The sequence below is a fragment of the Pungitius pungitius genome, chromosome 11 (genome assembly GCF_949316345.1).
Source record: "Pungitius pungitius chromosome 11, fPunPun2.1, whole genome shotgun sequence".
Lineage (NCBI taxonomy): Eukaryota > Metazoa > Chordata > Actinopteri > Perciformes > Gasterosteidae > Pungitius > Pungitius pungitius.
In genome coordinates this window covers 5,929,913-5,957,578 of record NC_084910.1, presented here as the reverse complement: position 1 = coordinate 5,957,578, position 27,666 = coordinate 5,929,913, and the positions used below count along the sequence as shown (strand labels likewise).

Genomic DNA, 27,666 nt, shown 5'->3' with positions numbered 1-27,666 from the left:
TTCCACACAGGAAAAGGCTGCATTCATTCACAAGTGCATGACTAGCTCGTAGGACAGCTCATTAGTGGAAAATAGCATTTCTTCTGGTAGCAATTGATCTAGTGGATTTGTTTTAGGCTGAGTTCCCCGTTATTTTTGATACTTTATGAATGATACTCATGAGTTGGATGCAGTCTTTTTATGAAACTGGAACATTCGGGACTGTTTGCAGGCATGATTGGCCCTTCTGAAGTGTCTCTGTGGAAGTAAGCTGATCACTTCCAATTCCAGGGCTTTTGAGTTACTGAGCGCTTCACTATGAATTAAGGGAAATACATGGTGTGCCATTTGTTTTGACTGGAAGGATAACATCTCATTTCATGGCTCACTCGTATTGATAACTACAAACCTGGAATGCTCGGGAGGCAGCTGTCTGCTAACTAAGACTGTTTGCAGCTGCCTTGGAGGAACACTTGATCCGACAAACTCAGACACACTGCCGGTAAATGATATACTGTACACCTTTGTTGTTATGTCCCTCTGAAACAAACTCATTTTCTATTTTTTCAACCTAATGGTAGATTTTATCATTTTTCTTTTTTTCATTCATCTGATAAGGACAAACTATGAATGGGCCGATGCCCAAAACGTTCCAAGTGTCTAAAGGTCCAACGGAATGACGTGAATCCCACCCTATCGGGAAATACGGAAATACAATCTCCTCCTTGGTTGTTTGTCCAATCAAAGTGGTTCAATTTGGTTAAGTCCCGCCTACGCGACATAGACGCGGGCTTCCTGTGGTTCCTGGCTGCTGCAAACAGTTGACCGGTTTGCTTGTTTGTTGTGTCTCCTTTTTAAGAAATAATGATGAAGTTCAGTGTTTGAGAAGTTTCTTTTGGGGCTTGAATACGCCTGGTAGCGTGTTCGCACTAGTTTTTGGAGACATAACTCGAGTGAGGCGAGAGCCGTACTCTCGGCGGTCTTCTGGAGTGTCGGACGTGAGTTGAACTCCAACTAACGTAAACGTTATGATCTGTTAGCGCCATCGGTAACTAACGTTAACTTCATTAGAGCAGAAATGGACCATGGCTTTGAGGTAGCAAACGCATCCAGTGAACCTATCGGTGCCGTCTGTAACTTTCAACACATGTCTCTAACTTGGTAAATAAAGATGACGTTCGTTAGCTCACATTAAGAGCGTGTTGATCATTTTGGAGAAAAAAAAAACTCAACGAAGAGTATCGAGATAGCTAAATGTTTGCCAACCTAGCGAAACTAACGTTAAATTCGCAAGATAACGTTACCGGCTTTCTAGCTGTTTCTACCCTTTTTTCTAGGCCAAACTTTATACTTGTGGAAACAACATACACGGACATATTACAGAATAATATTAGCGCTAAACTACTTGGTGCAGATGCGTCACGTGAACGGCCCCGTCCCTGCAGCGCTCTGTGCACTTTGATTGTCTCGGACCTGTCCTAAGTTGCCAGATAATTTCCAACCGGCTCCTTTCTTATGTCCTTGTTAAACACAACAGATGGTCTTCCTCCTAAACAAGCCCAGCCCCACCTGCCTGTGACCCTGCTCCTTTCCAAAGCATGGCGGAGAGTTTCTACAAGTTGGAAGATGAAGCCTTTCCTAGTTTCCTCTGCAGGTCGCTGGACAGCACCGGGGGCCGCGCCACGCTGGGGAATGTGACGCTGGGTTCGGGCCCGGGACTGCCAGTGGCTGCCTCCACGGTGGCTAAAATTAAACCCGTCTCTGACAACAGGTGGGGGCACACTGACGCTTGGGACAGATGTGGCTATCTGTGGAAAATTCTCTCAGGCACCAATCTCTGACTCATCGCACAATCTGTTTTGTCTAGTGTGAGAATGGATGCTGAAATGATTCAGATTCCTTTTTTTTGTTTTACTAATGGAGTCTTCAAGTGCTAAGTGGACAGAGCGGGGCTATTTATAGGCTGAAAATAGAAGGTATAGGAATACATAATGACAAAACACTGACAACTCCATAACCGACATGATCGCCAAATATAGAACTCTATACAGCTACATATTGCTACAGCCCAGTGAGTCAGTGTTGTGTTGCTATATGTCATTCTGGATCACTAACTGATGTGGAGATGTTTAGCATGTTAACAATCTGTTGCTTTGGATCAGCATGTGCTCTTGCTTTACAGAGAAGATCGTGTTGAGACTTCATACCTGGAGGCCGACTCGCAGTCATCTGTTCAAGAACAGCCCAAGTTTGCCCTCAGCTTCAAAGATGACATGTGAGTATATAAATATATGTATGTATATCACACTGCAGATGCATGTTCTGCAATGTTGTCAGTGAAGAAGAAAAAAGCTTGTGTGTGTTATGAAATCTAATGCATCTGTTTCCCAATTTTCATTTATCTGTTGTACTTTTACAGTTATGTTCTTATGACAGTTGAATTAAAATGAAGTGAATCGTGCTGAAAATAATAATCCATGAATATTTATTTTGTGTTGGTTTGTATTCCTATAAAGGGATGGATGTTTATAATGTCTAAACTATATCCATTAATACTTTTCCTTGTAATTTGTCATCCTAATGATTTACGTCCCCACCTGCATTACAGGGACAATGTGGATGACTTCATTGCAGCCCACCGGCTTTCAGACATGCTGGTGAAGATTAATTTGGATGAAAGCACATCTCAAACCCGAGGCGCCATGCTGGGGCTCCCTGCTGAGCAGACGGGATCGGTCCTCGGCCGGCACACGGAACTTGGGACCGGTAAATGTCTACGCACTGATCAGTCTTAATTGATCTTTTTACTGTCAATCTGTTGTTAGTCAAGAACTGTGTTGCATGTTTACTTCCTGTCAGCTGATACATTCACAAACACTATCACATGAAATACAAAGAAGTCCGTTTAGAATGTTTCTGTTGTCAACTGTGAAAGGGTCAATGGGTATAAAAATGTACCGATAAGGCTCAGCCTCACAGTCAGTTCTTCTTTTTTTGTTAGGAAAGGATATCAAAGTTGCGTTCCCCTAATTCTAAATGGGCATACAGTACCAGTCAAATGTTTGGACATACTTTCTCATTGAATGAGAAGATTTGTCCAAACATACCTATGTATATTTGTGCTTTCTGGTACAGAACTTTTTTAATTTAATGTTGATACATTTACATTGAATGATGCTTATGTACTTTTTCTGTCTCTTCTGACAGATTTGTCTTCAGGGCTTCTGACGTTTGCTCATTGTGGATATAAAGATTTAACAGATGCAAAGGTACACATTTCAATAGCGCTTGACCAGTTTACCTTTTATTTGTAATTTCTCTTATGCAGTAATTTGTAGACACACAACTGGGACATATCTTTTTTTTCATGTGCATCCCCGACGGGGAAAGCCATGTGACCCACTTTGAGGTCGTATAATTGAAAACCCTCTATGCTGCTTAATTTTCAGTGTGTATTTTATATAATTTGGCATATATCCTCTTTTTGAAGAGTCTTATCTCCACCACAGCTCCCTACAGGACACAAATGGTTTCCAAATTTGGTTTTAAATAGTGGCTGGTGGTTTGGATTTCAATCGATGAATCTGGTGAAAGAATGCTGATTTTATCTTCTTCGATATAATAATCAGGCCCTTGGGATTCCATTCCCTTTTACCGGGCCGTTCACACTGGCTCAGCCCTTACCAGCCACAGCCGAGGAGGACCATGTGCAGAGTGATGGAGAGGACAGTGACCGTTTCAGTACCAACTCAAGCTTCCTGGTGAACGAGAAGCTCATGTCTGTGGACAGCATGAACAGCGACATCACAGGTTCATCCCTCCTTGATTTGAAAATAATTATTTTTTAATGTTTCTTGCAGACATATTGTCAAAGCTTGAGTCATTGAATAAACATGCATTTGATTTCCAGATGATGACATTGACTCAAGCAGCTTGCCTGACGATGAGCTTGAGCAGTATTTCAATAATCTGGGGCCTCCTGCCATGCAGAGAGGCAAAGTGGAGGGCCAAGAGATTCCTGCAACAGTATGTCGCCTTTGGAACTCTTTCTCTTATACCTTCAGAGGCAAAGAGTAAACTGGCATTCGCTTGATTAATCCACCACTAATCTATATGTCTTTGTCCATAGGGACTGGCAGCTATAACTGACAATATGTCAAACCCAAGTTCTACAGAACCAGACCACTATAGACACCAGTTTCTGGATGACTACAATCAGGTGAGCACATTTGCTCCTTTTACTGTTTTGTGCCCATGTGCTTCTTATAGTATAAGTATGAATATGACCGTTCTGCCTGAAAATACTGTTGCGTTTCATCAATATCACACAGAGGTTTGCGGTTGTCAAAGGTTCCAGATTCCAAGTTACTCCCTGCGACTCTCTCGCTTCTAATCTGTCTTTTTTTTTTTTTTTTGTCAAAAAGATTACTCCATTTCTTTGTAACCTCTTTCCTGTCGTGTTCAGGATGACTTCCAGATGCCGGATGTGCGCCTGGCTGCTACGGGGATGGACTCGTGCCCTGCCAGCGACGAGGACACCGAGGATGAGCTGGAGTCCATCACAAGGAGCAGCAGTAACACCAGGACGCGGCTGCTGCCCAGCACCTCCAGACAACTGGTCAGAAACTAAAAAACAAGATTATCAAATCCAGCAGCTCAGTCATTTTGGGTCAAAATGTGCTTTATCACCGGGTTTAGCTGGATGCAACTTCCGTTTGCTCCCACATGTGTGTACAGGTCGGAGAGAGTAACCGTCCCAGTTTCAGGCCGGGCTTAGAGGGCGGCAGTTCTGATGACGAGGCTTCCATCAGCCGCGGCGGTCCATCTCAGTCTGGAATCGAACACAGGCGATCTGCTGAGGGACAAGTCATCAACCCTCCAGTCACAGGTAAAAGGCTTCAGTGACTGTCCTTCCCCGCCTCTCCTTTCTTGGCTGCTTATCTACTTTCTTTGTTTTAAATAGGAAGCTGCTGTTAGGGGACTTGTTTCTTTGTGTGATCACCATTCGTTGTGTCATTGTGGAATTCCAGGGGACGGTGGGGATGGGAGCAGCGGGAGCGAGGAGAGCGGAAACGACGGAGGGGTTTCAACCATCCCCCTCCCGGCGAGCGTCGCCCAGACCACGTATGATGTCCTGCGTGGGCTGGGGATCGTGGGTAGCAGTGCTGCTGGTGAGGATGAGAACGAGAACGGTGAGCTGGATCTGCCCGGCCATGGGGGAGGAAGTGGCCCCTCCAGACATACTGAGGTAAGAATGAAGCTCACTTCTGGCTGCCTTACGTGGAGCAGAAAGGTTGCTCGTTTGAGTGGCAAGGAACACGGGTGTTGTTAATGTTATCAGATAGTTCTTACACACTTTAAATCATTTTAAAGATTTATTATTATACACCTCACATACCTTCAGTTTTTTCCCCCCTCCAAACTGTGATCTTATTGGCACAGCAATAGTTCCATCCATAGTTTTTTACTGTTTCAGCTGAGCGGTTAAATCATCACCCAATGTTTTGCAGATGGGCGACCGTGTGGGTCCTGTAGGAATAGGAGAGGCCAGCTCTTCTTTTGTGCCATCAATGGGAGCTCAGAGGCTTGCCCCGGTCAACTGGAGCATGGTCCTGGACCGACAGGAGGCACTGGTCAGTATAGAGGCACCACAACCTCAAATGTTGCTGCAACAAGCTCACTTATGGGTCGTTTTTAATCTGGACTTTATTGATTGTATGAATTTCTGATGTGGGTCTGGTGGGAATTGCAGGATGCCATGGAGAGCCCTGGTGGATCTGGACTTAAGAAACCTCAGGACTTGACAAATCTAACTTTTTCCCACCTTCAAGGCACCCAGGGGAGCTTCCACCTCTCTCAGGTTCAATACGGTCAACATGGCACTTTGCACATTTAAACATGTTTTTAAATTAAAGTGAGATGTCTGAGCCAGCTATCCAAAGAAATATTCATTTTTATACAGCCTGTATACTTTTGTCAACAAACCCACCTTTAGGTGCTAATGCCAGATTGCAATGATGATGATGATGATGAGGATGAAGTAGATGAGCCTGATGGTTCCCGGCCTTCCTTGGGCCTGAGGGGCGGGCCTTGTGGTGAATTGACCGCTGCAGAGGCCTCAGACAGCACCAGTGAGGACAGCAACCATCCCCTGTCCACCTCACTAGAAGCCAAGTATTTCTCCCAGAGCATCCACCTGGACCCGGAGGATTCCAAGGATGGCTGGAACCACTGTCCAGAAAACCTGGAGACTGAGTTTCAACAAGGTTGGCTTTTTCTGTGATCCTTTTTAGATCTAGGTACTTCAAACTGATATACAACAAGTCTATTGCAGCAACATTCTCTGTCTATCTTTTAGGGAAAGAAAGAATTTGCGTGCAGATCTACAAAACCATCCAAATTGCTTTTAATATTAGTAATATTTCACTGATAGTGGAGAGAGTAGGCTCTGATGGCTCTGCTCTAGCCCAGTTGTGCTGTAGGATGAATCCCACATGTTGATGCATTTAAGACGTGTATCCGTGCTCAATAAACTCTTCTTAAGGGCTGTGCAATTAAAACTAATTGGATAACATACAATTGATGCTGCCAAAAAAGGTAGAATATAAGTTGTTATAGTTATGACTTTATTCTGGCACACAATAAAGAAACGGATGCTGCACAAAAAAAAGTAAGAGCGTCAGCATTAGTGAAATGGCATGCTTACCTTTTTATATTTTGGATATCGTAAGTTATTTTCAAGAGAGTCCGTACTGGACCAGCAAGTGAAATACTGACAAAAGGGTTTTTATGGGGTTCAATGGACTAAAGTTTTTTTCTTAACAATCCGATCATTATGTTTCCCCTAAAACAGATGATAAACTACACTATATGGTACTGATGTTTTTTTAAGCTATGCTTTTTATGATTTGAAAACATTTCCTTGAATTAACTGTACATGAGATGCCAACAGCTTTGCTTTTCTCCTCAGGGGCCAATGGCTCTCATAGTGTGGTGTACCAGAATGAAGAAGGGCAGTGGGTGACCGACCTCGCCTACTACTCCTCCTTTGAGAAGGAGGTTGATGGGAAGACCCCGGACAATGTTTCCCAGTTTAAGACTGAGGACTTTGTTCCTGCCAGTACGTATACAGGCCACCGCTCTATTGCATTCACTATGCGATGGCTCTGAAGCAGTGCTGTTGTTGGTCCAGAATGCTTCAACTTTCAGCTTTTCCCTTTTTGCAGGTGACGCTATGGAAAAGTTAGTTAAGGATCAAGAGGAATTTGAGAAGGAGCACCAATTCATGCAGGTACCCAACAGTCTGGTGTCGTGTCACAATCGGACTTCTATAACAGTTTTTTGCGAAGCACAGCTGTTTGTGGTTGATTGCGAGTGTCGCTGTTCTCGCAGGAGGAACAAATTGAACCAGCTGCCAGCAACAGCACCTTCCACAGCGACTCTTCTTGGAAGGCCCCCACCAACGGCCACATCCTAATGAGGGCCTCCCAGGTCTCCTCAGAGTTTAAGCAGGGAGACCACAGCTACCTGCGACTGACTTTAGGGCAGTTTTTTGAACAGCGCTCTGAAGCCCTGGGCTGTCTCGGCAGCACCACTGATGACGGTTGGGTCAAACGAGTGAGTACATTTTTATTATTTTTTGGCGACCTTAGAATAATTATGGCAGGGCTCAAGCAGATTGCTGCTTGTATTGATAGCTCTGTCTTTGATCCTCTAGCCGTCCTTTGGCTACATCATCACCTCTCCAGAGAAGAGGGAGCCGTTTCCCCTCATTCACCCCTCAGAGTTCTCGGCTAGTGACAATTCTCCTCACATTGACCCCATGGAACTCAGTGAAGCAGACAAAACCCTCAACCCAGGTGTGTTCCCAGTATCGCTCAGGCCCAAGAGTCACTTCCTAGGCTTGTGTATTATTACAACCTGTATTTTATTTTTTTAATTGACTGTGCTGTTACTTATGTTAATCTCCTTGCAGAGGATCTGGACAAAACTCTTGAGGCACCCGGTGAAAGGCTTTCACCGAAAGGGGTTAATGATCCAGAACCATGTGAACAGGAGGTACCTCTTTTCTTTTTCTTTTTAAACATTTTGATGTTTCACGGCCTCCATGTATGGCTTTCTGACATGAAATCCCTTTTCTTTAGGACCACGCTAGTAGACCTGCACTGCCTGACCACAGTGCCGCCTCCGCTTCTGATTCGAGCCCTGGCAACCAGAGTTGCATGTCCCCCAACAATAACAACAACAGCAGCCTGATGCTAAGTATCAGCACCATCGCCTCAGCCATTGCGGACGCCTCCATCAGCACCGACCCATCGCAGCTGGCTGCCATGATTGTGGAGCTGACCAAGAGGAGCAGGGCGAGGAACCGGCCCGAGTCGGTTGGACCTGCCGTCAACACCACAAAGGAACCACACTCGGCTGAACATGTACGGCTTGGCTTCTATTTTCTTCACCTTCAAATATTACTTATGTTTTATAGTCTATTTTTATTTCAGTTTCATGTCTAGAACAAACATACAATTGCTTTAATCCTTCCTTCCACTTTCAAATTAAACAAAGCAAATTTGATATATATTCCCTTCACACAGATTCTCCCTGAGCCAGAACAGAGCGGCATGCTGGACACACTGCAGAGGACCACCTGTGTGGGAGAGCTGAGTGCCTTTGACATTGAGAAATACCTGAAAAGGGCCGACGTGTCGGGCAGCAGCGACGCCTCTATGGCGCAGACTACCTTTGACCTCACCGGCTGGGACAACGACCTCAGCAGCTGTCACAGGAAGCCAGAGGCAGGACGTCCTGAGGAGCATGAGACCTCAGCTCAGCAGGCAGAAAGGGTGACTCTACAGACGCCCTCAAGAGCAGACTCTGAAGACGGAGGAGGAGAAATGACAGTGGATGCAAGCTCCTCGGTGTCTCCAGGTCATAAGGGTCACTCAAGAAGAAGCTCTATTCCTCGCCCAAGTACATCTTTCAGCTCTGCCAGAAGGTATGTGGGTTCAGGGCAGGCCTCCACTGCCCTGCCTCCTGCAGACAAAATGACAGCAAGCAAGAACACGTGTGCTTCCTCAGGCAGGACCCTCACCGAAAATGGTGTAAAGCCGGGAGATCGGAACCCACAAGCATCCAGAAATACTAAGTCTTACTCAGAAACATCAGAGAAGAGCGATAACGGATCTGCAGTCTCATCCGTGTTGCCAAAAACCCCACCGTGCTCAAAGAACGGTAAGGCGAGCCTGCCTTGTTTTAAAGGCTCCGCTTCCCCGCCACAGAGGGGGAGGAGTGCAGGCCAGCAAGATAGACACAGTCATCCTCCAGAGAAGAAACCGGCACCACCCAGGAATATCACGGCTGCTCTTCCACATCGTGGCTCTCTGGAGAAACAGGTTGTCTTCTCGCCACTGGACTCGGGTGAGTAAAGAGCAGAAACCACTGGTTGTGTGATTCACACGGCACACATTGCAACAGTTGTCTGTTTTTTGGAAATTGGGTAACTTTGTGCACTTGGAGTGTTGTAAAGTGTGCAATGAGAAATTACCTGAAAAAATAATTTTATAAAGAAGGGGGGGGGGGGGGGGAAAGCAAACGTTTATCCATCAGGATCCTTTGCCTCCAAGTCCAATTTCCTAGAAAGAAATGGGGCAAATTGCACCGACAGCTCACTGTTAAATAAAGTAACAGCATCGCACTATGTCACATTATATCTCCATAGGGTTGACAATACGCAGCCTTTAGTGGCGTGTGTATGTTAACAATAACTTTGTTCCTCAGAACTGCCGAAGGGTTTCTCTGAGCCCGGTGTGGAGGAGACGCAGTCCAACTTCAGACCGTCCACCTCCCCGCTCACTCACTCCTCTCCAAGTCAGACCTCCATTCCCTGTGCTGAAAGGTACTCTATCACACATGGTTCCAATATATCAACAGGTTGAATAGTGGTGCTTTTTGTGCCTTCTGTTTTTACTTTAACCAAATGGAAGAAATTATGACTTTACAAGAGAGTAACAGTCTCATTAATCTGCTGCGATTTAAGCGTTTTGGTATTTTGCATCACTGTCACTTTTTTTTCTTCCTATTTGGTCTCATTTGACCAGTATGGGGACCAGCGGTGGTCCTGCAAACAACCGTCCAGGTGTTGATCTCTCTCCTGAATCGACCTGCTCCAGTCCGAGTCTCAGCCGGCTGACTTACATCTCAATGAACGACGGCACTGTCCTACCTACGCCTGACAAGCCACTGGTACGATAGGACAAGGTCAAATGTACACCTAATATCAGCTGCATCGGCACAGAAAGTTCCATTGTTGTTGCGTGGGTATCGTCATTTTTTTGTTTTTTTACTGAAACAACTACTCCAATCAAAACTCTGATTGGATATCTTTTGTTACAAAGTTGTTGCCTATTGGATTTAAATGTATTGTTTAAACACCACTTAATGTTTCTAGCGCAACATAATCTAAATTATCACTCAAATGTATCATAGATCATATTCTAGTGGGGGGTTTTTTACAGAAAGAAGAACTGAGACATCCGCCATTTCTCTTAGTTGAGATAGGAATGCTTTTTAAGACGCTCAACAATGCCCAGATTGTAAAAGACTTCATGTTTGTTGAACAGGTGTATTGATGAGTTGAAGACTATTTGTAGTACCGGTGTCGTCTACTCATGTTATCTTATCACTCCACCTTGCTGTGCTTATCACTTTCGTCTTTAATCATTTGGTACCTATGACATGAAGATCAGTTCTCATTTAAAATGAATGTTTTAAAGTTAGGTCACTGTCATGGGCACGACACTGTTGAAGTCTGGAGCTCTGAGGCGAGATACATATCAAACGCTTGGCAGTAATGTTGACCTTGCATAAATGAGATGCTAAGCATGTAGTTTCTAGGAGTACATGTGCACTTTGACCTAAATGGATGAAAGTAGAGGTTTTTAGCCACTGTTTCCTTATTGGAATGGTTATAGTTCATTTTTATTAGGCGTCATGGGTTGTTCTCCTCGTTCCCGTCCACAGACCAACTGCACCATGGCACTGAGCACCACCATCATCAGATTCAGTCCGACTCCACCCGTTGGACCAGACGCTCCGTCTGACCTTGACATTATCAGCCGGTCAAAAAGCCTGGACCAAGTGCAACCACAGCATTCTAAAAGTCTGGACCCGCTACCGGCCCAGCCGGGTAAAAGCCCGGAGCCCGCGCGCGCTGCGTCCGGTCTGAGCTGCACGCGCAGCCAGAGTGAATGTAACTACCACTGCCACGAGGACAGACCCGGGGAGCTCCACCACAAGTACCTCTCAGAGTCAAACGCCAGGCAGCTCACTAAAGTGGACTCTGGTTACTGCAGTAACGTGAACATCCAGCAGAGCTCGCAGCAGTGGGGAACGGCTGGCTCGGCGTCCTCATCGGTGTATGCTGGCGGGCTCGGCATGCCTCCGCCCTACTCGTCAGAAGGACTTCACTATGTGCCCATCCCCAGCTTTAAGCCCCAATGTCCAAGGATTGACCTTCCCCACCAAGCAGATATGCAGTCCCTCCTCGCCGGACGCCCCTACTTCAACTCCCAGCTGGCTCAGCAGTATTTGGGACCAGAAAGTCCATTACATTCTGGTGGCTACCATGTGGGAGCAACAGGAAATGCACCCTTCAGTGTAGCCTCCACAGGCATGTCTTTTCTCTCAACTTGAATATAGATGCCGAGTGATTTGTTGCTAAACCGTAAAACCTCGATAAAAATGCAGATTCCCGTTCTTATTTTTTCTTTTTCTTCAGGCATACCTAACAGTGACCCCACGGGGAGACATGTCCATCCCGCATCAGGTCAGCTGGCTTTAACCGGGTCTGCTGGGTCCCATCACCTCCCCAGACCCCATCAGGGCCAGCAGGACTTAAACATGATGGGGAAACCTTACAGTCAATATGGTGCAGAGCCGCTGGTGGCAGGTGGCCTTGAGGAGCTGAGAGGTAGCCGTGGATATGGTGTTTATACGAGAGCTTGCTTCCACTACCTATTTTAATAAACTGACTCATTTTTGTTTTTAATATTGAGCTTTTAAAAAAAAAAAAATAGCGATAAGCATTTTCTTATGCAGGTCAGAGAATTTTTACTCTTAATTTGTAAATACTGCGATACATTCTATTGCTCGTCTTTGCGTCTCCCAGGCAGTAAAGCTGCCACTGTTCCACTGTCGTCCTCAGGCCAAGTGGTGGTGCCAGAGGAGCTGCGGTTCCCCCACGCCTGCTGTGTTGGCATCGCCTCACAGACCTCGCTCAGTCTCTTCAACCCCTCCGAGAGATGGCAGCAGGTGTCTATCACAGTCACCAGCCTGGCCATCGATGGAGAGAAGGTGAGTAGAAAGCATGGGTGGTGATTAATCAAAGCACACACGGAAAGTATCTTCCCCAGTGTTTTTTAAAATTATGACCACAACGCACAAACACACATTTAAGGATCCCCCTTCCTGTTTGTCCTCACTGCCAACCCCTCCAGGTGGACAGCCTGCCGTACCAGTGGCTTATCGTGAAGAACAAGACGATCATTGCCCCCAAGAGTACAGAGGAGCAGAAGGTGTTGTTCATCCCCCCACAGGCTGGCGTGTACCAGTGTGTCTTCAGCGTTTGCTCCTGGCCGGCGTCGGCAGAGACGGAGGTCGCTGCCAGGGCCAACATATTCGCTAAAAGGGTGGTGCTGTTTGCAATAGCAGAGAATCCTGCACTAGAGGTGAGGTCCACTGCTCAACGCCCCATGAATGACTTGTCAACGTGCCTGGCCTTCTCTCTAACGCAGGATCTCAACTCTGTTTGGATTCCCAGGTAGAATCTGACTGTTTGGATTTTGGAGACCTTCCTGGAGGCAGCGCCAAATCCCTTCCTCTCAAACTGCTGAGCAGGACTCGTGCCACGGTGCCCATCCGGCTGGTCATCAGCGCTGTGAGTCAACACTTCTACTAGAGACGCAGCCTGTTTTTAAGCCGCTTACAGCTAGTGTTGGGAAGTAGAACAAATCATAATTCCCTGCATTTTGTACAGCTCTGAAAACATTTTGCAGTACAATGTAATAAGTGTCTATCACTCAGTCCTATTTGAGACTCGCAGTTGTGACAAATTTCAGCTTTGTCTTCTGTCCTCTGCCAATCAATAGGTGCATCTTTAATCTCCGCATATTCTAGGTTTTCTAAACACTGGATTAAATTGTTTCTTCATCCATCGTAAATCTTAACTCTGGGGAAATTGAACGTTTTTTCTATGCATAGCAGCACACACCCGGCTGTGTGCTGAATAAGAAGCATCTGAATGGTTCACATTTGGCCTCATTTCTCCAGAACGCCACAGCTTGGGGATGCTTCACCTTCTCCACGCAGCCTGTTTCCATAACATCCGAGGCGGCGCTGCAGGCTGGACACATGACGCCCGTGTCCTCTCCATCGGTGGTGAATCACGTGATGCATGCCAGCTACGGAGAGGTTAGCAAAGCTCCTTAAAAGTTCCTTACACCTCGGGTCTCTTATAATATTTTTCCATGTTGTGTTGTTCTAAAACTTGCTGAGGGGATTGTGGTAATTCACTAAAATGTGTTTTTGATTGGCAGAATCTTAAGACATGGGTAACACTCTCATTAAGTGGTGAAACTGGTTTCATTAGTTATGTGATAAATTATATTGATCAATCATTTTAATTTTCAGAATCCCCAAGGCTTCATGGTCTGGGTTCACTTCAATGCACCTCAGAAGTACATTGTTTCTTCAGGTAAGCAACCTCCCATCAACACTTGATTTACACTGAAGTCAGTGGGCTTTGTTAACTAATGTGTCAATCAAGATAAAAGCATGTGCTGTACGGGCAATTTCCAAGGTATTATTAAAAAAGTGTACTACACAACTGTTTGTGGTGGGAAAGGTATTTTCAGTGTTTTATCTCTTGAAGACTTCCATCCATTTGGTTATAGAGTCCGTAAGGAAATGCTGTGCATCAACGCCTGTGGGCTATTGGCCTGTCCCATTTATAGAAAGAATATCACGTAACAGTCATTTCCTGCTAAACCCCAACTCGTCTTTCTACTTTTCAGGGGAGCTTGGTCCAGCTGACGAGTACAGTGCTCGGGTGGACATTGAAGTAGACTCTCCTGGTCCTAGTCATGTGATCAGGAGTATTCCCCTCAGAGCCAGGTCTGGAACGGCAAGGGTCCATGCTCCTAAAGACCTGCAGGTGGTCAAACGGCCATATGGCTTTCCTTGTTTTGTTTTCAGACTGCACACAAATACATGGAATACTTATTTATGCCATGTGATTAGTACGTCTCTATATTAAGGAGCAGCATTTTCTTTTTTTTGCATTGAACATTTAAAAATGTTTAAAGAAAAGGGGTAGGTTAAGCAAAAAATGGAGGATACTCGGGAACCATTGTCATTAGCAGTGACCACCTTAGACAAAGTAAACTTTGTTCTTTTGGGGTGGTTTATGTGTCAAACAGCAACAAAAAAGATCTGTAACGGTCGATATAGCTAACGAACCAGCGACAAAACAAACCTCACCGAGCTGTAAAAGTATTCTTCCCCTCTTTTTTTTGCTGTTGATTCGATCCCCGCGCAATCCATGATATGATGCAAATATATTGTGATTGGTTGACACCATATTTGTGTTGCGGTGGGCCTCTGAACAGTTTCCAAATAATTTTGCTAGCCAATCTAGAAGGTGAGAATCTGGTGATTTACGTTGCAGCAGCCAGATGACAAATTATGTTTCTTTTCTTTTTGTCTAGACTGTCAGCCTGTCTGCTCCAGCGGGTAAATCCAGTCAACAGACTCTGCCATTAAAGAATGCAGGAAACATTGACGTGCAGCTAAAGCTCAAGGTAATTCTGACCTTTTCTTATTAGATTTGGGTAAGCCTCTTGACATTTTGGGCTCAGACTGTGGCACACATAGTGGGCATACAGAGATATTTCCCTCCAGTTTTTATTGTTCTCTCTTTTAGTGCTGGACGATATGGCCGAAAATAAAATCTCTTCTTTTTCATCATTGGGTTTTTAAAAACAGCTAGTGAAACAATGGAAATTTCCTTTTAGAAAGTCAAAGTTAAAGCTGTTTCTTGGAAAAAAAAGATGCATTCCTTAAAACATCAGACAAGATTAAAGGTGTTTGCATGTTGGATCAGATTCCACTGACCTCCCCTGAACCATGGTTGGTGTGTCTAATGATTTGTAGAAAATCTATTCATGCCCTCCTTTTTTAATTTTTTTAATGTAGCGTCTTTTCCTCCCGGTTTCTTTGACGTCTTGTCCATTTGGCCCTCTTCTTCTTACTTATGGTCCGTCTGATTGTATGTCATTCCTTCCCGTTTAAAGGGCAGTGATGCTGAAGACAGTTTCTCTGTGACGCCTGATGAACTGTCTCTGCGGGTGGGACAGGAGCAAAGCATCGTGGTGTCCTTCAAAGCACACGGCAGCAGGAAGTGTCGAGAAAGGTATTTCGATTGAAGTAACCAGCCGCACAGAAGTCCAATGATTGAGACATTCAGGACAAACTGATTCAATGTCACTGCGACCACAGAACATAACCAGGAGCAGATCTCCCATTATGAAGTGAATCAAATGCGGAAGGGCCTTAAAGCATGATGGTACATTTAGAGTCAAAGAGAGCAGAGTATGCTTAGGGGGGCGGGGGGGGGATGGTTGATGGGATTGTTACCTCGGTTTCGTCTGGTGTGACAATGTCTGTTTTGTGTTAGAACTTTAACACTTTCATAGTGTGTTTTCAGGTCGTGAAATTTAATTGCAACATTTCCCCAAGATGGTGACATGCAAAATACCAAACTCAAGAGAGTTGAATCTTATTTTTGTCAAATTGATCCCCTAGTTCATACTTTATGAAAAATAACGTTCTGCTGTTTCCCGCAAAACCGATCAATTCCAACAAAAAAAATTCCATTGATTGCCTGTTGTGTGTTTGGATGAAGTGTCGAACATATTCCCTCAAACCCTGTCATATATCCAGTGGAGCGCTCTACTCAATAAATAATTGGTATGGACTGTTGTGTTGCAGCCTTCTCACCATCTTAGTGCTGCCTTCGGGTCCTCAGTATGAGGTAACCCTGAGAGGAGAAGTGGTCCCTGAGGACTCTGGGAAACCTGGCGGTCCACTTGCTGCTGTCTTTGGTCCCGGCCTGGCCAGTGACGTTCCACCAATCCTCTCCAACAAGCAGTTTGTGGCCTGGGGAGGGGTCACCCTGGGACGGGCTGTGTAAGCCCCTTTTCTGTTCCTCATACTTTTTCTTGGTGGCAGGTTTTTTAAGTTATCAATTATTCATTGAAAAGTAATCGATAAAAAAAACTTGGGGCCCAATGGGCCTTCTATTAAAGCTTGTATAATATTATTCATGACAAGGGACAGGGGGTTTCTACAGGGAATGTTATTTCTCTGAAGCTATTCCAACATAAGGCTCAATTTGTTTATGCTTGAAGTAATACAGGCAGCCGTAAGAAGGCTAAATCCCCCGTAGAATGGATGCATTCTTTCAAGGTTTAACTGGATGAGGGTGCCTTAAATTCAGGACATTTCGATAAAGACTCAAATCGCAAATCATAGTGTGTCAAAGGCATCTGATTTGACACCAAACTCGGGCACACCGACTTTGATCAGATAACCAACAGCTATTATTTTCCAGCCAACAGAAGCTGGTTCTACGGAACAACTCGACCACCGCCACACAGCAGCTGCGGCTGCTGATTCGTGGTCAAGACCAGGATTGTTTTCAGGTAGGGTGTGAATGAAAAACATCTCCCTATTCCTCCTCGTTGTGAGCATCCTCACAAAGTGTATTTTTCTGCTTTGACACCATGCTGGGAATCCCATGCAGTGTTTAGCTTTATGCCTACAGTGCCTGGTGCTTTGTTCAGCGATGTTTGTGCCGGGGGTTTTCTTTATTAGGACTCTTTGTTTTTCACCGCGCAGATACATGTAGTGTGGCCTACATAAGTCTGCCAACTTCTTTCAATATTTTAATTTCTTTTTTTTTTTAAGTCTTCAACACGAGCTAACAACCAGCTGGGCACAAATGCGCCTTCACCTCCTGTTCTCTGGCTTGAAGCCAATGCGGAAGAGCTTTAAAATAGTTATTCTCTCAAAGTGACAGCAAGAAATCACCCGACTTCTATCGAATTATTCCCTCAGTTAACGCTGGGACCATAAATGTGTTTTACAATCTCTAGTTTCAAGTGTTCTAATGATGGTCCATTTATAAAGCAAGGTATGCTTTGGGGCGGTATTACCGTGATTGACAGGTCGCTGGGGGCTACCAAAGCCGTATACAGCGTCTCTACTTGATTCCTCTGCATTCTTAATATGATCGCTTCTGTTCATTGGTTGTGGAAAAAACATGGCGACGGCCATAATCCAAGGTAGACCACAAACTAATGGGCGACTACGTCCACTACTTGTATACAGTCTAGACTCAAGTGACCAAACATGGGACAGTTCGTCAGACTTCACATTTCTCCTAAAAAACATTTGTTATTGATGTACCATTAGAGTAAAACAAATGTAAAAAAAATGCAAATTGTATAAACTTGTTTTTGTCCCTCAGCTGCAGAGCATGTTCAGTGTTGAAGAGCGTCTGACCCGACACGGAGAGCTGTCCATTCGTCCCAGAGAGGACGTCGCCGTCCACCTGCTCTTTGCGCCCACCAGGGTGGCGTGCATGCTGGCCAAGCTGGAGATCAAACAGTCTGGAGTGCGGCCCTCTCAGCCCGGGGTCAAATTCACGGTAAGGATGCGACCGCTCTTCTTTTTCTGTAGTCTGGTGTCTTAGCAATTCCCTCACTTCTGTTTTTTTCTTTACTTGCCTTATTTACTTTTTATTCAATTTCTATAGAAAGGAATGGGCTTAAGTTGAAAAGGGCTCCTATATTTTGCCCTCCTCAGATTCCACTGTCAGGCTACGGCGGGACTAGCAACATCATCCTGGAGGACCAGAGGAAACAGGCGGACGGCTACGTGGCGACGCTGAGCGACGTCGCCATTGGCCATGTCAGCAAAGCGTGCCTGTGTGTGAGGAACACGGGCTCCAGAGCAGCGTACATCAAAGCCGTGGCCTTCTCCAACCTACAGAGCCGATCGGTCATGGAGCCCTCTGTCATCAGCCTGGCCCCGTCTCAGTTTGTACTGAAGGAAAGAACACAAGAGGTAGGACAGCAGTTGGGATGATGCAGGAATAATTCAATGTGAATAAACACTGCCCCCTTCATTCATTCTAGTAGCTATAGGCTGTACTTTTTCTTTAGCTATCCTTTGTTCTTATGTGCCTTGTCGCTAATACTGTGTTTCCAGGTGATCACTGTGCTAATGAAGTCCACCCACAGAGAACAGACCCTGTGTCAGTCGGCCGACGCCCTGCTGGCTACTGTCTATCTGTTTTGTGGGGATGAGGTCTCCAGGCAGCAGTATAGAAGGTGAGACTGTATGCTGTACAAATTGTAGTGTTCTGTGGGAATTATCAGGCAATTATAGCTGATAATTGAATTTGAACCCTAAATTGACATCTATAAAATTTCCAAAAAGGACAGTTTGCTCTGTTGTCTGCAGTAGATTTTGTGATGCAGAGACACGGTAGGCATAAACGTGTCTTTCATACCGTGTTAAATTTCATAATTATTGGCTATTTAGCATCCATAACGTGTCTTCATTCAGAGTCACACATTAAGCTGTGGATTTTATTACTTTAAAATATCAAAGTCCCTTTTAGACTATAGTGTGTATGGTGTGTAAATTAACACGTTAACCTATTTCAATACATAATTTACCCATTTCTCAGAAGCTTTAATGGAGAAAACAATGGCTTTTTTTTCATACAAAAGTAAACTGCTCTAAATTGATTCCATTGACATTCATCAGATCTGCAAATCTTTTGTTTTCTTGCGAAACAAGGCATGTGTATGGTCTGCCTTATAAGACACAAAGAGGTATTTGTTTGATACACCCGCCTTTTTAGATGGTTTGTATGCTGGACTAGATATTCATATAATAGCAATCTTTAAAAGCACTCATTTCTTTTAGTTAATAAATCTTGTGCTTCTGTCTTTTCAGATTGCTTCAGATCAAACCAGAGGCTGTGCGGAAGGCTCTGTCTGAAAACAGTCTGCTGAAAAACATCAACTTCAATGAGACGTTCCTGGAAGAGGAAAACATGACGGAGGGTAAAAAGTCCACGAAATGCTAGTTAAAAAATATTCTTTTAGAGGGAAAAAAGGTTTTCCCATGCTGATTATTGAAACGGGATTTGTACCCTGCAGTGAGTTCTTCAAAGCTTCTATATTTAGTCCTCTGTACACGGATGAACCATTTATTTTAAAGGTACTGGAGAGTTGTTGCAGAACACGTCTAAGATATTGACATGATCTTTGTCATTTCCTCTTCTGTAGGCTACGACCTGCCCCAGCGGCCCAATGAAGCTCACCTTTTTTACGGGAATATGAGCAAGGTGGTGGTGTCTCTGATGGGAAGCAGTGAGCAGAATGACCTCACTGAGCTGCTGCCCTCTTCTAGACTCCAGTCAGCGGCACACGGGTACCGTCCCACTTCCTTCTGCGACTCAACAGACACGTGCATTAGCCCTCATCAGCACTGTGGGGAATCTCGCCTGTTCTACCGATGTTTGTGGAGATGCCTGGTTTTAGAGGACAGCTTACTAGACTAGACCAAACTAGATGGCCATTTGTGTGTCCATGACGCGCCATTTGTAAAAATCGAAATCTGTGAGAAAAAGTTCTGAGAAGAGTCTTGATGAAACGAGATCCTTGAGGGCTGCTTCTAATCACTGAATGGGTTGAGTACGGTTTTACTAAGCCTCCCACAAAACGCGCAGCTTTATCAAAGTCTCATTTACGCACTCGTATACTCACTACTTCCAAAACAAACTAAGTGTATTGAGTGAACACTGAAGCATAATGAAACAAATGCAAGGCAACGTAAAGGCAATGAAGGATTTGTGTTTAATATGCACATTGATTTAAGTAGAAATCTGTCTTGTAGGGCTGTGGACATTTTTCATAGTGGGCAGATTACATAAAATGCATCATATAAGAATATACAGTCTGATATTGTATATTTTCCAGCAACTTGACAAACAACAATGTGTCTCTGGACGTGCTGCCGGTCAAAGGTCCCCAAGGTCCAGCACTGAGAGCGGCGGAGCCCTCCTTAAAGGTACAATAAGCCCTTCTGTAATGGCCTTTAATGGATCCATTGTGTTGAGTAATGACATGCTAGTTCTACTGGATGAGAGGAAAAAATATATATATGTTTCTTCAGGCTGCAGAGACATTACACAAGCGGTCTGAGTCCTGGACCATCCACCCAGAACAACTTGTCCTCGCAGCTCCCACCATCAGTGAGTAGAATCTACATTTCTAAAGCATATTACGTGCGATTCAATCACCTTGGCTTTGAATTCTCTACACATGGTGTGTATCCAGCGGCCCTTAAGTGAATGACACGGCCTCTATCAATAAAACAATAATTAAGAAAATATCCTCTACCTTTTTGTTTTCAGACGGCACAGCCACAACCAGTCAGGTTCAGATCCGGAACAACACGTCCAGAGAGCTATGCTTTGATTTGTCCTGGCCCGCTCACTGCCTCACCATCACCCCTCAGCATGGCCTCATCGAGCCCCAGTAAGAAAACACGGGCTGCTGCTCTTATTTATTTACCACACTGTGTCGGTCATCCCAGACGCTAACCGTTGGCTTAATTTGATTGTAGCAGTGCATCACTCTATTGCTTGTCATCATAGCTACGCTAAATGAACAGTTTATTCTATATCTTCTAAGTATAGAAGCCCAAATAAATAAAGGGATAGAAAGTTTGCCATTTTAACTTATAGTTTCGACTTTGTATCACTTAAAAAAAATGTTTGTTAGTGGCTAAAATTGGCCATATATGACTGTGAGTACATGATTTTGAGGAGTCCACTTGTGTCCTGTTAAAAAAGGTGCCACCTGCAGATTCTGATCAGCCCCAACCCGTCACTGGCAACTAAATCCACCCTGCTGCCATGGAGAGGACAGATATATGTCCAGTGTGACAGTCAACAGAAGGTATGGGACACTCGGTTGTATGAGGAACCGTAGCCGGTGTATTGGCTACATTAGATGAGAGTCAGCGCACCCGGAGTTTGGAGAAACCATGTACTTCGGTGTACTGTACTTGTGGAATAGTTTCACTGCTTTACCCTTACCGCTGATCAAACTGAAGTTGTATCCTTCTTGGTCTTCTTCAAAGCCACGACACTCTACTGACCAAAGTTACTTGTTCATTGGGTTGGCTTGTATGTTGTTTTAATGAGTGTCTTCATATTCACCAAGTTCCAGAATTACAAAGTAAGACCATCTTTATTGTTTGATTTTGTATTTTCTGGGATGAATATTTTTCTTTTATGTTGTGTTTTTTGTCTTTTATGGTTCCTCCCAACAAAAGCCATTCACACAATTGAACTAGTAAAACAGTGAAGTTACATAAACACTGGTAGACCAGCAGTCCTCCTAAAATGAGCTTGCTGCTTAGCACCTGTTCTGGTACTACTGTCACTAATACGCTTACTATGCATTCAGAAGCTCTCACAACCACAACATTGAACTTTTTTTATATTGTTTCAGTTGATTAAGGTCCAGATTCGTGGGGACCTGGCCTTGGATGTGTCTGCAGCCCCAGCAGACAGCACGCTGTCAGCCCTGGCCCCTCAGGCTGCCACCCCAGTGCTGCCTGTGGCCCGGCTCGCTGCCAGGCCCTCGCAGCCGCCACAGACCCCACTGGCACCTCATGCCCTGGTGGAGATCGCCAACAAGACCATCATGTTTCCCACCACGCCCTCAGGGGAAACCTCAGGTATGTGGGGATGGGGGGGCTGAGGGGAGGAATGAAGTCTCTCTGGTTATGTCTTGGTCATTTATACTTGGCCCCAAATAAATGAAAAAAAGGCATACCATTGCAAGAAAGGATATTTATATTATGGGGATTCACGATCCCCCCCCCCCCCCCCCCATGTGGGTTGTTGTGAAAGAATAGAAATAACGAGCTTTGCTTCTCTACTGCAGAGGCCCATCTGGAGGTCCAGAATGGGGACAGTGAAGTGAGGTGGTACCTGTCATCATTTGCTCCGCCATATGTCAAGGTGCTTTTTGTTCTGTTATCTTTCTTCTGTCAACTCCGTCACTTCGTTTACTATTATTAAAAAAACTTTTTTTATTTTTATTTTTTTTAACCCCTTAAGTTCAGGTAGGCTGTTTTCTTGGCATCCTTGCAACAGGTTTATTTGGAAGCTTCACTTGTTGTAGTGATATCAGTGACTCAGGCCAGGTTGTGGTCCCTTCTCTCTCCCCTCAGGGTGTTGACAGCACTGGAGACGTCTACCGGGCCACTTACACCGCCTTCAGATGCTGCAGGATCTCAGGCACCCTGGGACCCGATGAGAAGATGCAGGTAGGCATGCTCATTCTTAGCTGGGGGGTACCAGGGAACATTAGCCCGTGCTCCATTGAGTAAGTCGAGACAAAACGGATCCACACATTTGACACACCAGGTCCACATAGAAACCATATTCAATGAACTTTAAAAGTACACATACCAGTGAATATACTTTACTAACCATGATGACATTTTCACAGCGGTTGGTTCTGTGGATGAATCTCAATTCATTGTTTTTTTTTAATGTCAATTGGCAAATTAAACCTTGTGGTAAATTAAACTACTACTACTACTACTACTAAAAATCGTATTTTATTGTTGGCCACTTCATACGTATCAGACTTTAGTACTTCGAAAATATTAATCTTGGGTTTTCAAATAATAGTGATATTTTCACATTTTGTTTAATAATTGAGTACATTTTGACAGTTTAATACTTTCGACGTGAACAAAATAACAACACTAATAAGTGATGGCATTTAAACTTTTAACACTGGGACTAGCGTTTGTAGGTAATTATGTGTCGATGTTGCTGTTTCTGTCCACATATGTCGTTCACATAGACAGCGGGACAACTATGTATCTGCTCTAGACTGGTGAATGGCCCGCTTTCATTTAGGTGTGCTAGACTGTTCCCAACATTTGGTTCAAATATTCAGGATGAGGAAAACCTTGTTGTCGAAACTGCGATCAAACTTGAACATTAATCCTTCAGTCTTTCTCTACACTGAAATATATATATATATATATATATATATACACAAACCAATCTGTTTAAGGGGTCTGTCTATGAGTAGAACAATCCTTCCTACGGTGAAATGTCTCTAATGACTCTCTTGCATTCCTAGGTGCCTTTCACGTTTCTGCCCCGGGACAGAGGGGACTATGCCCAGTTCTGGGACCTGGAGTGTCACCCTGTGTCTCAGCCCCAGCAGAAAGAGCGGATCCGCTTCCAGCTCTGTGGCACTGTGAGGACTCCTTTTATTAGTTCAGAGGGACTCCAACCTCATACTGCAGAGAGCAAATATTTCTGTCTGAGAGGAGTTAACCTGGAAAAAGATGTTTGATAACACATATGTTTCATTTAGGTCAACATACCGCTACTTTTAAAGTGTATCTTGGTGTTTGATTTACTAAGATCTTTTTTTTTTTTCAATGGATAGTTTTTGGGGAGTGTGGTTGCATGAGGGAGGTTCTTCTCCACAGAGGATGTACTGCCTTCAGTCAATGACTGTCGGCACACACCCAATTTGGTGAAACTGGGTTCTTGCAACCAGAGCAACGTACTGCTGTGGCTGGGGATGGAAGCAAAACCTCTTTTCTAGGCACCCAGACAAGATCTAATTTAATCCAACTAAACGCTCAATTAAATGTTTTTCTTGGGGAGTTCTCCAGAAAATCTTAGCAGCTAGCTACGTTTTCTTCCACTACGCTTTAACAAAAAAAAAAAACCTGTTGATTCTACTGACTATTGTGACAAACCTCCTAGAACACCACAACAAAACCTACCAAATTGAACCATGTCTACGTTCTTGGTAGATTTGCAGTGTGAAGTGTTCCAAATCTCTGCGACGCAAGCATTTATTGAGCGTATCTATCTGTTCAACCCTCCACTTTTTAGTGACTATTCAACTTGTTTTAGTATCAAACCAGCAGCACACGTATCAGCGTAGCACCTTGACTGTGGCTTTGTAGTGTTCTTGACAGAATTAAAAATTGAGAAGTGGGCCGATGAGGAGCCCCTCCTCCCCCTCGAGCTGGGGCCCGCAGGCTTTGCTTTTATGTGAAGTGTTATGACAGACCCAGTTAACTTAAGAGCACACACACACACACACACACCCACACACACACACACGGGGGGGGGGGTGGATAGATGTCTCCACATAAAGCAGGTTAAGTGGTGCCTTTGTCGTCGCCGTATTTCTTAGATGCTTTGTTTAAAAAGTGAGTGCAGAACCCTGTGGTGGTGTTAACTGGCTTTGATTTCTACATGCGCCTGTCTGTCCGCTGGGGAACTGAAACAGGTGTGCCGTTTTTTTCACATATGTCTCCTCTGTTACATTTTACCAACAGGCAAGTTTGGAAGTGGAATGTAGCTTGTTTTCCCATTTAGTTTTTACTTAAAAGCCGGGATGTTAAACATTTGTCTGTCTAAAGGGAGTGAAGTATGGACCAGTGGAAGGACCACAGGAAGGAGACTGCTCCCTGGTGAAGACCGAGGCGACAGTCAAGACCAGAAAGAGAGCCGACCCCTCGCTGGGCAAGACCAGGTGAGACCAGGGCCACGTGATTCATCCCCTCAGTGAACACGAGTGCAGCATGATGTTCATTTATCCAATGATGGTCCATTTTAGAGTCAAATAGACCAGGTGTGGCCGTTTCCATGGTCTAATGCGAGGGGGATAGCACTTGTCAAAGTCATTCATGTCTTGTCCTTTTTTTTATATTGGACGTCCTTTGAAGAGTTTAATGTCCCGTATGTGGTATTCATAGTGGATGCCTCATCTTCAGGCGCTGGTCCATCTTTCTGTTGACCCACATTTTGTAACTCCCAGTCAGGAGGAGACTGCCGTGCGGAGGGGGGTGTACGCCCCGCAGGACCTGTACACCTTCCCAGCCACGCAGACGGGTCAATCCAGCACCCTGAAGGTCAACATCCGCAACAACTCGCCCGACACACATGAGGTGAGGCCTATTCTCAGGGAAATACACATGCAGCACTTTCTATTCCACATTATGATACGCTGAGTTAAAGCAAATGAACTGTATTTTTTTTCTTCATTATATTCAATGTTGCCAGTACAGATTGCACGACTGTGTTGGTTCTTTTTGTACTAAATGATAAATCTAATAACCCCTAACAATTGTCAGTAGGCTTTGCATGGATTTGGTATTTGATGTGTGGCATCTCTAATTGACTTGCAGCTGAAATTTGTAAACCCTGCGGAGCCCTTCCACATCAAGCATTCCAAATATTCCCTGAGGTGAGTCCACTCCCCCAGGCACACTCTCTCTTCCCACACTCTTGTAGCTGGGTGCTGCATTGGGAAGATAACTCGTGCCTCCTTTTGTTTTTGTCTTTCTTCTTGCGCTTCAATTTGCGGGTTTCACCAATTTCTCTCAAGTATCTGTCTAATAGTGTGAGACGTACTCTGTGCTGTGACACAGAGCGTTAGGGCGTTGCTATGTCCGGGACACACTGGAGAGTACTGCTGTTTTTCCCCTTACACGGGCCTTTGGGGGTGGGGAGGGGGGGTTGCCTGGCCACCAGGTACCAGTCGTGACTGCCGATGAGGGATGTTCGCAATGGGCAAAGCATGCGTTTTCATGTTGTTGAGATCGAAATAAGACAACAAAAAAATCAACTTCCTAGACAAAATACTCCTCTGACTGGGCTCTACAGCAGGTGGGTTGTGAGTCCCCTGGCATGTTGTTGATCTTGTCATGTACTCTCCGCAGACCGCCCCAACTTCTATTTTATATATGCACCTGGATTGAAGTTCTTTGTGTTTTTAGGTCATTGCAGTCCATTTTTAATGTTTTCTTAATCAGAAATCACATATTGACATCATGTTGAACATTTAAATGTAATTAAGACTAGGGTTCAGCAGTGGACGTAAGTTTCCAGAATCTCTGGGCCATCAGCAAAACGGTTAACAAAAATCCAATTGAACGCAGCCTGTACTAGCTAATTAAGAGCAGGAGGGGGGGGGGGGGAATCCATCTAGAGTACTAGGAATGATGAAAGGGCAATTCAAAACTAGCCTTGCACACCGTAGATCTAAGCAGCAGGCCATAGGTCACCTGGTCCAGCATGTCCTCGTTCACTCTGCATGCCCAACGACTAGTTCCTTTCCATGTGAACATGTGCGTTTCTGGTGTCTGTGTCACATCAAGCTCAACATTCATCTTAAATTCTTTTTTAGGTCACAGCACTACCTGAAGCTCCCCGTCCAGTTCAAGCCTGGTACAGCAGGCAGACACACTGGCCTGCTGCTCGTCCAGTCAGAAACAAGTGGAACTCTGGTTATCCAGCTGGCCGCTGAGGCATTGCCTTGAGCCCCCCCCCCTCCCCCCATCGTGTTCATAACAGCAGGGACAAGAGGAATTGCTGTGGATCAAATAAAGCCTCAAATCCGTTCGTCTCGTCTGTAGATCTGTTGAGTGGCTGATGGACTGAAGATGACCAACCCAGCTGCACCTGGAGGTGACCCAGGTGGCCTTTGCAAACTAAAAACACACTTAGTGTGCACCGCCGTGACGTTTCTCGGAGCAAAGGATTTCTATCTTTTTAGTCCAGATATGGTTTCGACATTTTAGAACCTTTCCCTAGTCTTCAGCTCCAGTGTGGTTTCCATGGTAATGGCTCCTCATCTTGTCGAGGCCCCCTGCACAGTGGCCCTTTGTTGGCGGCGCCACGTGATGACTTCCCTCCACCTCCGGGGCCAGCGGTCCAGATGTGCCCCGTTTTTGTCTGGATCTGTGCGGCTACGTCGGGATGGTTAATGATTGTTATTACAGGCTAAAAGAGTCTCCCTCTGGTGGGCTTTTGTTCGGCAGCTCACCAGGCCCGCTCAGTGTGGTTACCATGGCAGAGCGCCGTTAATCACCGTTCCATCCACACTAAATTACCCCCTTGCTTCCTCTTTTGGCTCTGGGGCAAATGGCCAAAATTGCTTGGGGTAGGTGGGGTGGTATTGGATCCACATCCATAATTAGTTTTAGAACAGTAATAACATTGGGGGGATGCAGTAAACTTCATCAAGGATGTGTTGTTAACCTGTTAGGGGCCAAAACGTCGGACGTGGAAAAACACTAGTGGAGCCGGTTGTGATATGTGGTGTCAACCTGACAACTTGGATAACAAATTTGCACATTGCTTTGAATAGGATATAATGTAATATATTGTACACATTTAAATAAAGTTTTGTGATAAATCAATTTGACTGGCTTTAATGGTGAAGATTGTTAATGTTACAAATGGGCTCACAATAAGAAATATATCATAAAATGCAATTAAATAAGTCATCAGATGAAATACCTTTTTGTGGAGAAGACTATTTTTAAGAATATATTAAAAAGTAGTGATATGTTAAACAGACCTGACATCAGCAGTTCCAGAGTTTTGGGGCCTGCACTGCATAAAATGCGAGAGCCCTTAGTCAGCAGTCGCGCTCCGGTAAAGCGCTCAGAGGGCCACTACAGACCGATGGAAGGGCGTACAGACCG

At 44.8% G+C, this 27,666-nt stretch overlaps 1 protein-coding gene across 1 annotated transcript; it reads left to right on the top strand.

The window, feature by feature from the left end:
- The first annotated feature begins 592 nt into the window (after positions 1–592).
- Positions 593–27,378, top strand: cep192 (centrosomal protein 192). The gene is made up of 52 exons (XM_037452852.2): positions 593–977; positions 1,517–1,750; positions 2,162–2,254; positions 2,588–2,745; positions 3,187–3,248; positions 3,609–3,789; positions 3,890–4,005; positions 4,109–4,198; positions 4,445–4,597; positions 4,717–4,867; positions 5,010–5,227; positions 5,490–5,612; positions 5,732–5,839; positions 5,975–6,245; positions 6,950–7,099; positions 7,206–7,270; positions 7,372–7,596; positions 7,697–7,838; positions 7,955–8,037; positions 8,124–8,408; positions 8,571–9,393; positions 9,754–9,871; positions 10,074–10,218; positions 10,996–11,644; positions 11,753–11,944; positions 12,179–12,327; positions 12,471–12,701; positions 12,794–12,910; positions 13,303–13,443; positions 13,663–13,726; positions 14,046–14,185; positions 14,739–14,831; positions 15,324–15,442; positions 16,021–16,218; positions 16,643–16,733; positions 17,561–17,740; positions 17,899–18,159; positions 18,304–18,425; positions 19,060–19,169; positions 19,395–19,539; positions 20,088–20,178; positions 20,284–20,362; positions 20,525–20,648; positions 20,966–21,071; positions 21,630–21,858; positions 22,068–22,144; positions 22,357–22,452; positions 23,286–23,405; positions 24,595–24,707; positions 24,993–25,122; positions 25,363–25,421; positions 26,364–27,378. The coding sequence occupies exons 2-52, from the start codon at positions 1,578–1,580 to the stop codon at positions 26,494–26,496; spliced, it is 8,292 nt and encodes a 2,763-aa protein (XP_037308749.2). The 5' UTR covers positions 593–977; positions 1,517–1,577; the 3' UTR covers positions 26,497–27,378.
- Positions 27,379–27,666: the final 288 nt, after the last annotated feature.